Source organism: Rutilus rutilus (assembly GCF_951802725.1).
Source record: "Rutilus rutilus genome assembly, chromosome: 4".
NCBI lineage: Eukaryota > Metazoa > Chordata > Actinopteri > Cypriniformes > Leuciscidae > Rutilus > Rutilus rutilus.
In genome coordinates this window covers 45,126,879-45,143,035 of record NC_140212.1, presented here as the reverse complement: position 1 = coordinate 45,143,035, position 16,157 = coordinate 45,126,879, and the positions used below count along the sequence as shown (strand labels likewise).

General features: G+C 38.4%; 1 protein-coding gene across 1 annotated transcript; it reads right to left on the bottom strand.

Moving 5' to 3' along the window:
• Nucleotides 1–11,005: 11,005 nt before the first annotated feature.
• On the bottom strand, nucleotides 11,006–14,796 carry LOC311288674 (uncharacterized protein). The gene is made up of 7 exons (XM_084406187.1): nucleotides 14,747–14,796; nucleotides 12,615–12,672; nucleotides 12,307–12,357; nucleotides 12,187–12,231; nucleotides 11,863–11,927; nucleotides 11,690–11,767; nucleotides 11,006–11,611 (listed from the first exon to the last, which is right to left on the bottom strand). The coding sequence occupies exons 3-7, from the start codon at nucleotides 12,313–12,315 to the stop codon at nucleotides 11,152–11,154; spliced, it is 657 nt and encodes a 218-aa protein (XP_084262313.1). The 5' UTR covers nucleotides 12,316–12,357; nucleotides 12,615–12,672; nucleotides 14,747–14,796; the 3' UTR covers nucleotides 11,006–11,151.
• Between the last annotated feature and the right edge of the window lie 1,361 nt (nucleotides 14,797–16,157).

Genomic DNA, 16,157 nt, shown 5'->3' with positions numbered 1-16,157 from the left:
GGCCATTTAAAATACTTAATGTATGGATTGGGTTATAAAACATTGAAGATGTTTGTGTAAATTATTTTGCAACAATTTGATACAACTTTTGTATCTTGAATATCTTCGATGTACCTTGAGTGTGTGTAATAATATTATTTATATATATATTAGTGCTGTCAGTTAAACGCATGTCGACCTCTCAGGCCCTGTCTCCTCTGCTCATCATCCACGTTCACCAAGCTTCGTCCACCGTGGCTTTCAGTCAGTTTTGCAGACTGACCTGTCGTTTCGAAATTTTCTCATCAGCTAACGTGTGACTGTAGTTTTCACCCTTCCCAGCTAATTAGGTAATTTACATACTCTAAACAATAATCTGGATCTCCTCTGTTTTACCGAAACTTGGCAAAAACCACTTGAATACTTCTCTCTCAACCAAACTACACCAACTGGATGTACATACATAGACAAACCATGACATGAGGGGCGCGGCGGCGGAATTGCAATAATACACAAACATGACATCAAAATGACCATAGTACCCATCCCCACTCCTGCTTCATTTGAGCACTTATCATTCAAACTGTCTGGCACTAAACCCCTGGTCACTGCAACTATCTTCCGCCCCCCCAAAACAAACCCTGCATTCCTCTCTGATCTATCCGAATTTCTATCCCAACTCTGTGCCATATCACCATCCATTCTTCTGTTAGGTGACTTCAACATCCACATTGACTCCACAGACTCCAAAACAACCACAGATTTCCTGAACAACCACAGATTTCCTGGACATCCTACACTTTTTCAATATCAGCCAACATATTGATTTCCCCACCCACAAAAAAGGACACACACTTGACCTGGATTGTTCATCTGGTACCACCATCAACAATATGACCTATAAACTGACCTCGCCATTTCCAACCACCTGGCTATTACCATTGACATCGACATCCCATTTCCACCCATCAAGCAAAAACGCACAATAACATTCAGGAACCTCAAATCCATCGACACCACATCTTTCTCCTCCATATTGACAACCACCATTGCAAAATCCATTGACCCCCTAAACACGTCCCCAATTGTTCTTGTCAACGCCTACAATGATGTACTCTCATCCTGTCTCAATACCATCGCCCCCCTTAAAACCAAATCTGTCTCCTTCACACACTCTGCCCCTTGGTACACTAACCAACTCCGCCTCCTCAAAGCCAAATGCCGACAACTGGAATGACTCACCAATAAAACCGGTCTTACTGTCCACCTGGAAGGCTACAAACTTCACAGACAACAATACAAAGATGCCCTCAACTCTGCCCGCTCCTCTCACTACTCCTCTGTCATCCAATCCGGCTCCAACAGTCCCTCTTCTCCACAATCAACAAACTTCTGAAACCCATGGACAGAATCTCCAACTCCTTCACCACCTCTAAGTGTGATTTGTTACTTTCCTTCTTCAAAACCAAGATCGACAACATCCATAATCAATTAGCCCTTAGCACCCCTTACCCAACCCCTGGACCTCCACCACCCTCCCCTCCATCCCACTCTCTCTCTTCATTCACTCCAATCACTGAAACAGATGTATCTACCATAATGTCCAGCATGAAGTCCTCAACCTCTCCGCCGATCCTATCCCCACATTTCTTACCAAGGCCTGCCTTCCTCACTTTCCCCCCTCATCACCAACATAATCAACTCCTCTCTGGCCTCTGGTATTGTCCCCTCACCTCTCAAGCTTGCTGCCATCACCCCCATATTGAAAAAACCTGGTTTGGACCCAGACATTCCCAACAGTTACCGCCCTCCCGACCACATCAAACAGTCAAGCACCTTAACATCCTTCAAACAGGCCCTCCAAACTCACCTCTTTGAGCTTGCTTTTTCCATTTAACAGACTTTCCCAGTTCTTCATCTTCCTCCCCTTCATCGCCTCCTCTCTTGCTTTGCCTCTGCTTGTCCTTGTACCTATTTGTTTTCATTTCTTGTGCTATCTATGTAACCCTGGGTCCGTTCTTCGTACGTCGCTAACTCACTTAGCTGGATTTGATTGTTGGGGATTTGGCATGATCTTGGATTGTTTGGTTCTTTGACGCTCATCCTGGACTTGCTGTCATAGCAACAGGTGCGCAATCTTAAACCTGCTCGGGAGCAGGCTTATTTCATGTTAACAGGATTAGACTGCGGCTCATAAGCGGAGCTGATACGGGAAGTCCAGCGCAGCGCGATAGTGCACTTTCTGAGAGATATATTTTTTCTCGTGACTCGTGAGATTGTCGTTTTTTGTCGCTTTTAGGTTTAAAAAACAGTTTTAGTTTTTTTGTGGCATTTCCAAGCCACGTAAGACCCAATGTTGTAAAGGAATTTTTTTTTTTTTTAGGCTATCATAATTTTTTATTAAGATCATATAATCATGACCATGCCGATTACAGATATGTCTCTCAGGCTTCACTAACGTGATTGGTACCATAGACTGCCATCAAGGCCTCAATGAAGGGGATTATGTGAACAGAAAGAGGGTTCACAATGTAAATGTGCAGCCCAGTTACTATTGTGATTCTTAATATTCCAGATTAGTAATATTATATCAAATAAAAAAAAAGGCAGTTGACTAAAATCTTCCATATCACAAATGTGAAAGCAAAATGGCCAGGATCTGTGCATGACTTAAGCATTTTCAGAGATTCACATTTATGCACATTATTTGAAAGTGGTAAGAAAAGTTCCACAATTAAATATCAAGCTCACTGTATTACATACACTTATGCTGATCCTAACAGAACTGCATTTCTTCATAGGTGATTATGACATGTTCCTGTGTTTTATGACCCCATTCCCTGACCCAAACCAGTTACAATGCAGCTCTACACTGTTAGAAAAATCTGTAGAAATTACAGTATTACTGGCAGCTACTTGCCAGTAACTTACTGTAGATTTAAATTGATGTTATTTACTGGCAACAATTTGTTCAAAATTAAATGAACATTAAACATTAACAAGTCTTTATCTTTACAGAATAAAACTAAAATAACAGCCTCATGCAAAGCATTCTGGGAACCAAAATCTGAAGGAAAAAAAAAAACAGAAAAAGGTTGATGAAGATTTCTGGTTCCCAGAATGCTTTGCATTAGATTGTTATTTTATAGTTTTATTCTGTAAAGACAAAGACTTGTTAACGTTTAATGTTCATTTAACTTTGAACAAACTGTTGCCAGTAAATAGCATAAATTTAAATCTACAGTAAGTTACTGGCAAACAGCTGCATAACTACAGCAAATTTTTTACAGTGTAGCCAGGACAAGGGCACAACTTTGGCTAACTAAAGGGAAGATTTCAGTGTCTGAAAAGTCTGAGGGTTGCACACCTGACAGGGCCTGTGACATTGTTGCATGTGCCATATTACACAACATTGCAAAAAAAACCCCACTTTTCATTAAATGTTTAATAAAAGACAAATATGCTTAGTTCCTTGAGTTTCATTTCAATTGTGCTTTGTAAAGAAAAGCCAGTGGTCAAGTGCCTGCAACAAGAGATATTAGACACATGCCTCATGCAACAAATAAAAAGGAGACGTTGGCTATACACTGCCCACCTGTAGGCCTATGTCTCCTCTGTCTGTGCAGACTCTTCTATAGGCCTTTCTGTAGATGTGGAATCCTGCAACTTATATTGCAGCCATAAAGCATACAAGTATAAATTAAGTAAAGTTATTTATGCACTTGCAGGCAGGCTAGTTCCTCCATATGACAGTTATCTGAGAGGGTTTATTCACTGTCCAGTGCAATGGAAACAAATGGACATTGCAAAGTCTTATACTTTATTTATTTTGGAAAGTTAGAAAATGTCCACTTACTGCACATATTTCAGCCACCACTTTCTTGGGAACAGATACAAGTGTTGGTGTATTATGTAAAAGTGCACAAAAGAGGAAAACACAATGTCATTACAATGAACTACACTCGGGAAAAATGTGATCAATAACTCATGGCAAAATATTTTTACATTAAGTTTATCAGTTTTCACTTTCACAAGTCAAAGCAATTCATCATTACTCAAGATTTAACAGTTGAAATGACTATACAGCCTTAATTTAATGCAGCAAAAATTATTTTACAGTGTAGGCTACTAAGATCTTTTCTTATTTGATTTTTCTCCGCCTTTTTCTTGGTTGCTTTTATAATCAGACAACCATTTATTTAACAGTGCCTTTTATAAAAGAGACTATAATATAACTAAAATTACCATTATGTAGAATATTTTTGTACTTCACTTTTATTAGTTCCCATGTTCTAGTGTGGTGACTCTGACATTACAGTGAACAAAGTAATTATGCAATTATTAAAATACAAAAATATAGGCTAATAAGTGATAAAAACATCTAACATGGCCACTTCTAACGGATTTAAATTGTCTGCTACTTTTTGCCAGCCCTCTCTCCTGACTTTTGCAGACTTTGAGGTGTTCCCTGGTGTTTTAATTAAACATTAAAATTCCGAATAAACTTCGACTATTAGTTCTTGCTCTGCTGAGGAGAAAAACTGTGCGCGCTCTTTGGCCACGCTGAGCAGCCAATAGCAGCGTTGCTGATCAATGTTTCTACTATCGATACATATCCCCTTTTAAACTTAGCATGAACGCGCAATTATCTCAGATATCTCAATCCAGCGATACTAATCATATCCGGCAAGTGTGTTCGAAGAACCAAGTTAGCCGGATCATGATTCGCACGATGATATCATCTTGGATGTCTCATTTGATCTCGGATGTAATAAGCAACGTACGAAGAACGGGCCCCCTGTCTTTATACCTTGTTTGTTTTTTTCAGTGTAAACCAATTATAGGGATAGTTCACCAAAAAATGAAAATTCTGTCAGTAATTACTCACCCTCATGTTGTTCCAACCCCGTAAGACCTTCGTTCATCTTCGGAACACAAATTAAGGTATTTTTGATTAAATCTGAGAGCAGTCTCACTCCTCCATAGGCTTCTAAGGCATTATAACTTGCTGGCCCAGAAAATGCATTAAAGAGATCGTTAATATAGTCCAATTGACTACAGTGGCTCAACCTTAAGTTTATCAAGCGACGAGTATACTTTTTGTGCGCAAAAAACAACAAAAATAACGACTTTATTCCACTATTCATTTCCTTCTCTCTGGGCCTCGAGTTTTTTCACGTAGTGTTTATGCGCAGCGCGTCTGTGTTACACGTCACCACGTAGGCTCACTATTGGCCGACGCTGGTCATGTGTGTGACGTGCAACTGGGTGAACTAACCCTTTAAATGTAAAGCATCTTTGAGTGTCTAGAAAAGCACTATAAAAAATAAATTATTATTATTATTATTATTATTATTATTATGAGAAAAAAATGGGACAAAAAGAAATCAAGGGACATTTAGAATAGATAAAAATGTATGATTAGTTGCGAGTTAACTATGACTAAAATATTCTAAAATATTTAAAATATTAATATCGTTTGACAGCACTAATATATATACACTGCTCAAAAAAATAAAGGGAACACTTTTTAATCAGAGAATTACGGTGGCCGAGAGAGCTCAACACGCTGCAACTGAAGAAAACACATGCAAATAGAAAAAACACCCGCAAACTAAGAAAACATCTTCATCAGTTTCACAACACATGTGTGCTCCAAATACTTACAACACAAACAAATACAGAAACGCGCTGCAAATAGGACAGAACACAACGGAAATGTTTCCGGGGAACCCAATAAGTGACGGACCCGGCTGGGACGTGCTTATTGCTCGTGAGCTTTACCTATGCCCTACTCTCTTAAAAGGGAAGACTGCAGAGCCCTTGAATTGGGCACTTTGGAGGGAGCGGGGCACTTGTGTGCCATTATGTTGATGAAGGGAGCAACGAAAGACAACGTAATTTCCTCATTATTTTCACCTGGGATGTTCCCATGACAACGCAGCGTGTGTCCATCAGCTGAATAGCTGTTCTTACCAGAAATATAGTATTATTGCTGTTAACATAACTGTTGCAAATAAATATACATTTTATACAACAAAGTTTTTAAAATATGCGTTATATCTGTGTGTGAGTGTCTCAACTTTAAAACATGCCGTCTCATATTTGGACCCTAGCTGCATTCTTCTTATGAAACTTATTTTAACATAACCTGACAAAATGTGTACAATGTAACTGATGTATAGATTAATGTCTTTCCCTCATGTTCTTTTTCTGTATATTTTAGTCTTCAGCTCATTGTTCTTTTTAGTATTCTTATGACATTGAACATATTGTAAATACATTTTGTATATTGTATACAAAGTTGTATGTCATTGTAGATTTAAAAATCATGGTTTCCCCTTTATGGTTGAATCACGGAAGCTACACCAGTTACCTTTGCCAAGAGATTCAATTTATTATGTATCATGTGTCAGACAGAGAGAAACAGGCATATAAGAACATAAGGCTACATGAGAGGTCTTCATTCCAGATTTCTCTGTTCCCCATTTCTTTATCTTCTCATCCCATCATGCTAGATGTAAATGGTTTCTCTGGCTTTATGTTTCTCTGCCATTAAGTTTCTCTAAGCTTATACCATTGTTTCTCTGTTTCTCATGCCTCTGCCTTTGTTTCTCTGTTTCTCTGAGGTGGTACAGTAAGATTGAGCTTATATACATTACAGAGCAGCTTCCTTTTAAGGTAACAAAGTATGTTGCTTGAACTTTAAAAATGGAACGTATATGTCATACGAACACATGGCACAATTCACTTCCATATTAAGAACATATCTTTGTTGCTTATATCTGCATCAGTTGCAAACATGTTACATTGTACACACCCTCTACAAAATATAGCTCATCCACCTGTCTCATGTGACATGATCTTCACATGGTTCATTCTATCTATAGTCTCCTCATGTACTCAACACATGCACATGAAAATCTGACTTGACAAAATACATTATGAAATTATGAATATAGAAAAATAATACAAATACATAACATTAAACAGTAAATTTTAGTCTTCAGTCATAAACGTGTCATCTCTGTATGTTTTGCAAAAAAATTAAATAATAATAAAAGTAGACAGCTGTAAGCATAGATATCATATATAAACGCTAGATGTCTCGTGCGCACTGCTGGCCAATGGAGGTCGACGTCCGCACGTGGCGGCCATCTTGCTACAGGGTACTCGCTCACTACTTCAATGGTGCATGTACTTTTAAATAACCATAACTTGCTCATTTTTCTACCGATTTTCAAACGGTTTGGTTTGTTATAAACGTCAGAGATGTAGTTATGACACTGCATACATACACTGCATACATATGAAAAATTATAACATACATTTTCAAGCATTCGGAATTATAGCCACGTTAATAACGTTTGTAAGAAACCAAACCGTTTGTAAATCCGTCAAGATTTCAGCGAGATAAGAGGATTTGTGTGCGTGCTGATCATTCACCTTAATGCACAGAGCACTGAGACAAGATGGCCGAACGGTGATGCCGGAAGTGACTGCGCCATAAGACATCTAGCGTTTATATATGATATCTATGGTAAGCACGTCCCAGCCGGGTCCGTCACTTATTGGGTCCCCGGAAACATTTCCGTTGTTATTTGCAGCACGTTTCTGTATTTGTTTGTGTTGTGAACTTTTGCAGCGCGTTTCTGTATTTGTTTGTGTTGTGAACTTTTGCAGCGCGTTTCTGTATTTGTTTGTGTTGTGAACTTTTGCAGTGCGTTTCTGTATTTGTTTGTGTTGTGAACTTTTGCAGCGCGTTTCTGTATTTGTTTGTGTTGTGAACTTTTGCAGTGCGTTTCTGTATTTGTTTGTGTTGTGAACTTTTGCAGCACGTTTCTGTATTTGTTTGTGTTGTGAACTTTTGCAGCGCGTTTCTGTATTTGTTTGTGTTGTGAACTTTTGCAGCGCGTTTCTGTATTTGTTTGTGTTGTGAACTTTTGCAGCGTGTTTCTGTATTTGTTTGTGTTGTGAACTTTTGCAGCGCGTTTCTGTATTTGTTTGTGTTGTGAACTTTTGCAGCACGTTTCTGTATTTGTTTGTGTTGTGAACTTTTGCAGCGTGTTTCTGTATTTGTTTGTGTTGTGAACTTTTGCAGCGCGTTTCTGTATTTGTGTTGTGAACTTTTGCAGCGCGTTTCTGTATTTGTTTGTGTTGTGAACTTTTGCAGTGCGTTTCTGTATTTGTTTGTGTTGTGAACTTTTGCAGCTCGTTTCTGTATTTGTTTGTGTTGTGAACTTTTGCAGCGTGTTTCTGTATTTGTTTGTGTTGTGAACTTTTGCAGCGTGTTTCTGTATTTGTTTGTGTTGTGAACTTTTGCAGCACGTTTCTGTATTTGTTTGTGTTGTGAACTTTTGCAGCGTGTTTCTGTATTTGTTTGTGTTGTGAACTTTTGCAGCGCGTTTCTGTATTTGTGTTGTGAACTTTTGCAGCGCGTTTCTGTATTTGTTTGTGTTGTGAACTTTTGCAGCACGTTTCTGTATTTGTTTGTGTTGTGAACTTTTGCAGCGTGTTTCTGTATTTGTTTGTGTTGTGAACTTTTGCAGCGCGTTTCTGTATTTGTTTGTGTTGTGAACTTTTGCAGCACGTTTCTGTATTTGTTTGTGTTGTGAACTTTTGCAGCGTGTTTCTGTATTTGTTTGTGTTGTGAACTTTTGCAGCACGTTTCTGTATTTGTGTTGTGAACTTTTGCAGCGCGTTTCTGTATTTGTTTGTGTTGTGAACTTTTGCAGCACGTTTCTGTATTTGTTTGTGTTGTGAACTTTTGCAGCGCGTTTCTGTATTTGTTTGTGTTGTGAACTTTTGCAGCGCGTTTCTGTATTTGTGTTGTGAACTTTTGCAGCGCGTTTCTGTATTTGTTTGTGTTGTGAACTTTTGCAGCACGTTTCTGTATTTGTTTGTGTTGTGAACTTTTGCAGCGTGTTTCTGTATTTGTTTGTGTTGTGAACTTTTGCAGCGCGTTTCTGTATTTGTTTGTGTTGTGAACTTTTGCAGCACGTTTCTGTATTTGTTTGTGTTGTGAACTTTTGCAGTGCGTTTCTGTATTTGTTTGTGTTGTGAACTTTTGCAGCACGTTTCTGTATTTGTGTTGTGAACTTTTGCAGCGCGTTTCTGTATTTGTGTTGTGAACTTTTGCAGCGCGTTTCTGTATTTGTTTGTGTTGTGAACTTTTGCAGCGCGTTTCTGTATTTGTGTTGTGAACTTTTGCAGTGCGTTTCTGTATTTGTTTGTGTTGTGAACTTTTGCAGCACGTTTCTGTATTTGTTTGTGTTGTGAACTTTTGCAGCGCGTTTCTGTATTTGTTTGTGTTGTGAACTTTTGCAGTGCGTTTCTGTATTTGTTTGTGTTGTGAACTTTTGCAGCGCGTTTCTGTATTTGTTTGTGTTGTGAACTTTTGCAGCACGTTTCTGTATTTGTTTGTGTTGTGAACTTTTGCAGTGCGTTTCTGTATTTGTTTGTGTTGTGAACTTTTGCAGCACGTTTCTGTATTTGTTTGTGTTGTGAACTTTTGCAGCACGTTTCTGTATTTGTTTGTGTTGTGAACTTTTGCAGCGTGTTTCTGTATTTGTTTGTGTTGTGAACTTTTGCAGTGCGTTTCTGTATTTGTTTGTGTTGTGAACTTTTGCAGTGCGTTTCTGTATTTGTTTGTGTTGTGAACTTTTGCAGTGCGTTTCTGTATTTGTTTGTGTTGTGAACTTTTGCAGCACGTTTCTGTATTTGTTTGTGTTGTGAACTTTTGCAGCACGTTTCTGTATTTGTTTGTGTTGTGAACTTTTGCAGCGCGTTTCTGTATTTTTTTGTGTTGTGAACTTTTGCAGCACGTTTCTGTATTTGTTTGTGTTGTGAACTTTTGCAGCGCGTTTCTGTATTTGTTTGTGTTGTGAACTTTTGCAGCACGTTTCTGTATTTGTTTGTGTTGTGAACTTTTGCAGCGCGTTTCTGTATTTGTTTGTGTTGTGAACTTTTGCAGCACGTTTCTGTATTTGTTTGTGTTGTGAACTTTTGCAGCACGTTTCTGTATTTGTTTGTGTTGTGAACTTTTGCAGCGCGTTTCTGTATTTGTTTGTGTTGTGAACTTTTGCAGCGCGTTTCTGTATTTGGTTGTGTTGTGAGTATTTGGAGCACACATGTGTTGTGAAACTGATGAAGATGTTTTCTTTAATTTGCAGGTGTTTTTCTATTTGCATGTGTTTTCTTCAGTTGCAGCGCGTTGAGCTCAATATCATCCAACTGCAGCCACAAATGGGTGTTCTCGTGCTGGTGGGGGTTCCCGTTTTCGCAGACTGAAACGCCCCGTGACTGTCAACATCCGGCCTCATCTTCTTCGCCTCTTCTGCTGAACTGCTAACTGTCAACATCCGGGTTAATATAACAACATTCGCTAGTTAGTTTTTCTCAAACAGAAGTTTCAAAATAAGATCAGTAGTCTGTAACGTTACGGTTAGCATAAAACTAACGTTAGCAAGCTAAGCCATCTACAGAACGTTAACGTTAGTCCAATTACATCTTAATAAAATTACATTTACGTGTAGGACAAGTTACCTCAGTCCTATCTTTAAGCATAGGAAGACGTCAGCTAGCATCGAACTAGATGACTAAGCCAGCTTTCGAGCGGCTTGATTAGGTTTAATTTACTGATATTACAACACAATCATTTTAGGGAGGCTCCATGGTAGCTAAATATAATGAGAATGTTGTGGTTGTGCAGTAACGTTACGTTCATTATATTCTACGAGTTGAGGACACAGCTCTCTCTATGGCCCTGCCCTAGATATAAGTTAGTTGCTTCAAATAAAGGAACCCTTTGAGATCAAGTCCGAAACCAATACAGTCGTCTTAAAATGTCTGAATTGGATAATAAATAGATTAAATTAACACTTGGGACTGCTGTTGCAGTCCAGTTACCAGATGCACTTAATGAAGGCTCAAACAGTAGGATATTTGACTCCAAGGATTCACTTACTCTTCCCACAGGCACTTTTGATGTTTTCAATAAAGACACAAAATACAGTAATTTCTCTTGAACAATTTACTTTTGAACATTGTAGTACATACAGTATAAAACAAACAGATTTATTGGCATGCAAAAATGAAAGGGATGACAAAATAAAACATGTCACAAATAAAAGAGTTGACGTTGTTCTAACCACACAGACTCAGAGAACAACACTATGGTAGGCAGACATCTTCAATCAGATACCTGCCATAAGCCATGTGCCTCAGCCCCAGGCGTGCGCTCGGCCAATTCCTTCTTTTGGAAAAGCCTTTGAGGCGTAGTGCAAGGCCACTGCCACGGCCTGCAGTCTTATAAATTTGTCTAACAGTTATATGCATCAGACTGTCTTTCTTAAGTTTGAGGTCCCTTGCCAAACTATCATTAATATAAACAGAGGGGTGGAATGGCTTTGCGAGTTCCTGGAAAGTTTTCGAAACTCTGTTGAACACGCCAAGCATAGCCATGTCCATACTCAGTGTCTCTTCAATAATACACTGAAGGACTACAGGTGGTAAGAATGGACTGTCCTCTGTTGTAATGGGTGTGCCTGATGGACAGCTTCGAGATTGGAAGGTGTGGCTGAGATGGGGAGATGGAGAAGGTGAGATGGGTGTGTCAGCTAGTCCTGCAGGGCTAGAGAAAGAAAAGAGAGATCAGTATATTGGCTACCAATATAAGTAAATAGCAATATATGAACACAGTATATAATACCTTTCACTGCTTGGAGATTGTAAGGTGTGGCTGAGATGGGGAGAGGGTGAGATGGGTGTGCCAGCTAGTCCTGCAGGGCTAGAGCGAGAGAGAGAGATATCAGTATATTGGCTTCCATCTTCATGAACACCAAATATAATTAAATAGCAAAATATGGACGCAGCATGTAACACCTTTCTAACGTAAAGGTCTCCAGCAGCTGCCCACACCACCACCTCCTGATAGAGGGCATGTCCACCTGAAAATAAAGTTATGCTTTAAATGTCTTCATAGCCTGATACAAATCCATGTTACAGTACCGTTTACTCATTGATGGGAACTATGGCAGTGTAAATTTTTACAGATGTTGCCATCTCCTTCAGCAAGTACAGTACCTGCAGACAAGGTTAAGTGTAAGGTCTATTGGTGCATGTTAACTGTAGCCTCCAGATAGGACAAAATGATTAAAAGCCTTATATTTCACACTACAAATCTGATTGAGATTTGAACGAACTCACCTCACTGAAATCATATGGCTTTTGGAGGGTAGAATACATTGCATACTGAAATAAACATACAAACGTGTTAGTTGTTCTGCAAACTAGTAATTTAGTAACTAGTAAATTATTGCATCTCACCATCAGCATAAACACACCACAGCTGTTGCTCTGATGCTGGGGAGATGCGCCCTGTGGTGGTAAAAGGGGTGTGTGATTTATTATCAATGATTCTTATTATATGATGCCTACTGATATCCACACTCATTTTGTAGCCTTAAATCATACAAAAAGTGCAACACAATGTGCTTTGAACTTGCATTTAGCAGCAACTAGGGTCCATCAGCGTCACTTTATCAAATCATAATAAATAAATAAAAATCAAGAGACCTGCCTATGTGCGGTACTCCACTAAATGCAATGAATCGTGCTACAGCCACACGTTTTACCTCATCAGCCAAGTAAAATGACTTCCATGGTCCATTGGACACCGCATGTGCCAGGTTACTGAAAAGGTTTGAAAGACGTGTTAATTGCAATTCATGCCTTTCAAATTTAACATTGAACCCCTTTAGGAATTGCTGAATCTCTACCATGACTACACATACCCACCTTGAGCCCTAAGAGCATGGTTTAAAAATGGGGTTGAACTACACCTTCCCATGCTAAAAAGTGACCTGGGAGTAGCAGCAATTCCTAGTAGGGACTTAGAACGTATGGAACATATGAACCAAAACCATAAATGGAGAACTAAACAAAAAGGAAGTATAGTCCAAAACAGAACTACCATACTTCCAAAAAAACATAAAACATGATCATATCTAAGTTTTTGGGTTCTCAAAGCAGTATTTGGGTGGTCTAAATAAAAAACAATTAAAGTCAAGATGCAGATGAGGTTTCTAGTGAACCAATGAATAACTACTTTGGGGTGTAAACATGGAAATTGCTTTGAATAGAAAAATATAGTTACTGCTGCAAGACCCAGAGTTAGATATGAACATAGGGAACCAGTATTCAGCTTTCTATGAAAAACCTGAAGATTTCTAGGTAGCGGCCATCTCCAAAGCCACTAGGGTGTCTTGAATCAAAATACTGCATAATCCTCTGTCTTGGTTTGAGAACCTGTTAAGAGTTTTATTTCATGGAATGGCAAGATAAGGGTTGGTTAAAGACCCAAATCTTACTTCAAACAAAATTACAGTTATAGTAAATAGTGCATATATGTATGTACCGTATATGTATATGTGTGTATATATATATATATATATATATATATAAATTAAATGAATATAATTTTATACAAAGTGCTTTACAAGTGATTGCTCTCATTCATCCATTCTTTGAGGCTGAAACAAAATATCATTCAAATTTATGTTCAGCATGGCCAAAAACGTTAATTTCATTGGGAGGTGGGAGTGTATGGTAAGAGTCTTCAACACACAATCCAAAATAGGGGGCATAGAGAAGTTGGAATTGATCCAGAAAAGGTCGGGTTAGATTCTTAGACCTGAAATCGTTATGCATATCAAAAATGTTATGTACTAGGGCTGAACGATATTCGATTTTAACATCGCGATGTGCGAGTGAGCGATAGTCACATCGCCGGAACATGCGATGTGAAGGGTAGTAGCACAGTAGCACCAGCGGGAGATATTACGCGCTTCATGAGGCACGCGCGCGGTCTCTTCATAGACAATAAATAAACGCCCGGGTCTCTTGCTCGCTCTCCCTCTCTGCGCGGTTTGGAGCACAGTCTCTGTCTCGCGGGCACGCTCGCTCTAGATTCCGGAAATTTTAACTAATTCGCGGGCATCAGTGAGCCGCTATCAATATGCGGGAGACTCCCGGAACTTGGGATGTCTGTATCTATAATAATATCGGCATTAGAATTATTGATTTTTCATTAGGCTATTTTTTTGGTGCTCCCTCAGCTCTTGATGCGCATGGTGGGAGCGGCGACGCTGACAGAGGTTTAAAAAGCTGCTGTTTAAATGTGTTCGGCTTTTCTGTTTACAGAAACATGTTCTCTAATCTGTTTAGAAGATTTAATACAAAATATATTAAAGTTTTATATCATTTTGTTTATTTCATATGATTACGAAGACCAACACCAACACTGTTTTACTTCGGCACTTTGGCTAAGAAAAGTTGACTTAAAAGATTGTGAACCAAAATTTATAAAAAATATATTTATTTTAAGTTATATTGTTGTAAACCAATCAGGGGGTTGGTGTAAAGCTGCTGTTTTATTTAAAAATGTGTTCTGCTTTAGTGTTTACAGAAATGTTCTAATTTTGGAATAAAAAATTAAGTGACCTTTTTGTCACTTGTAATGAAGCTTGCTTATTAGTGAAATTATTAATATCATGGAATGGTAATTATTGTCTTTAGCCTGGAGTTATGGCTCTCAATATCGCAATATATATCGTTGGGGAAAAAATATTGCAATGTAATTTTTTTCCAATATCGTGCAGCCCTATTATGTACTGCATGAAATGTACCAACAAAGCATGAATGATGATTCAATAATAACAGCACAGTATTTCAGATAAAAAAGCCACTTCAAAGTGGGTTTACTCACACACAATGTCCAGTGCCCAGGCTGCCAGGCAGGGAGAAGCACCACGTCTTTGGATGCAAAGTCACACTGAGGAAAATAAAAAGAGTTCAAAGAGGAACTTGACCATGAGGTTAAAGCTGAGGTACAAGTTCTGTTACATTACTACTCACAATCATTTTAGCAATGGGAGAAGCCTCATATGGAGGAAGCCAGGTGACCACCACATAGGCATCCACAGTCGCGGTTGCAATGCCCTTTATTTAAAAACAGACGCATAACACACTTTGTGTAGGCAACAAAAGTATACAGTCAGGAAACTTGAATGCACAGATTATGTTAAATGTAACTTACATGTGCAATTGCAGTCTTGACGATAATGTTGAAACAACAATTTGCAATCTAAAAAAAAACAATGATTAATTAGTAAGACAATTAATAAATCTCACACCATAGGAAATACAGTTAAACACTTGGATCAGATTTACCGTTGCTTCAACATCTCGTTCTAGGCCCAGAGTCCAAAAGTCAGACCTTGTGAGGATCGAGTTGTTGGCTTGAACAATTTCCTCCTTAGGGTCACCCTTACTATCCAGTACATAGTCCAGCTATCGGGAAATATACAGAACATTATGAATGCATGTAGGGCTGGGCGATAAAACGATAACGATAATTATCGCGATATAATTTTTCTCGATAAAACGATATCAAGAGTTCGATAAATGTTCGATAATGTTTTTGCGCCAAAAGCGGAACGAATCTCATTTGAACCGCGCGCGCCACACGGACCGTTTATCCGCTCGGCTCAAAGTCCAAACGGCAGCGCAGCGCGAGTTCACTAGAGCAGACGCGTTTACTCTGATCGGTCTCAGTCACGATCCAGTGAGAAGCGCTTGAATTCAGCGAAGAACACAAATGTCTCAGTGATTTAAACCAGTTTAAAGGCAGATGAAACAGCGCTAACAAACAGGAGAAACACTGTGCGCAACGATAGTCAGAAGCTTCTCCGTCTGCACATTCCCATCATTTACCACGGATTTAACGTTACTGTAACGTTAGCCTAGTAATATTAACTCCACCATGAAATGTGCGTGGGATATATATATATATATATATATATATATATATATATAACTTATCACTGCATTCAATATATAATAATATATATATAATTCAATATATAATAGAATCACATATATATATATATATATATATATATATATATATATATATATATATATATAAGTTATTGAATTGTATAATATTATTAATGTAGACAATGTATTAAAGGACTAATGGAATATAATTACAGTTTTTAATAATGTATTTAGGCTACTGGGTTTCATAAATGCCATAGAAACCATAAACTTACATTTTATCTGTGGTTATCATGATCTAAATGCATGACGCTGGATGACCAATGGTTAATTTAAAT

Bases quoted from the DNA above. Each gene is read 5' to 3' on its own strand.
- LOC311288674 (XM_084406187.1), bottom strand. The intron at 11,768-11,862 runs GTGTTACATGCT...CTCTCGCTCTAG, and splicing joins GAGACCTTTACGTTAGAAAG to CCCTGCAGGACTAGCTGGCA. The intron at 11,612-11,689 runs GTATTATATACT...TTCTTTCTCTAG, and splicing joins CAATCTCCAAGCAGTGAAAG to CCCTGCAGGACTAGCTGACA.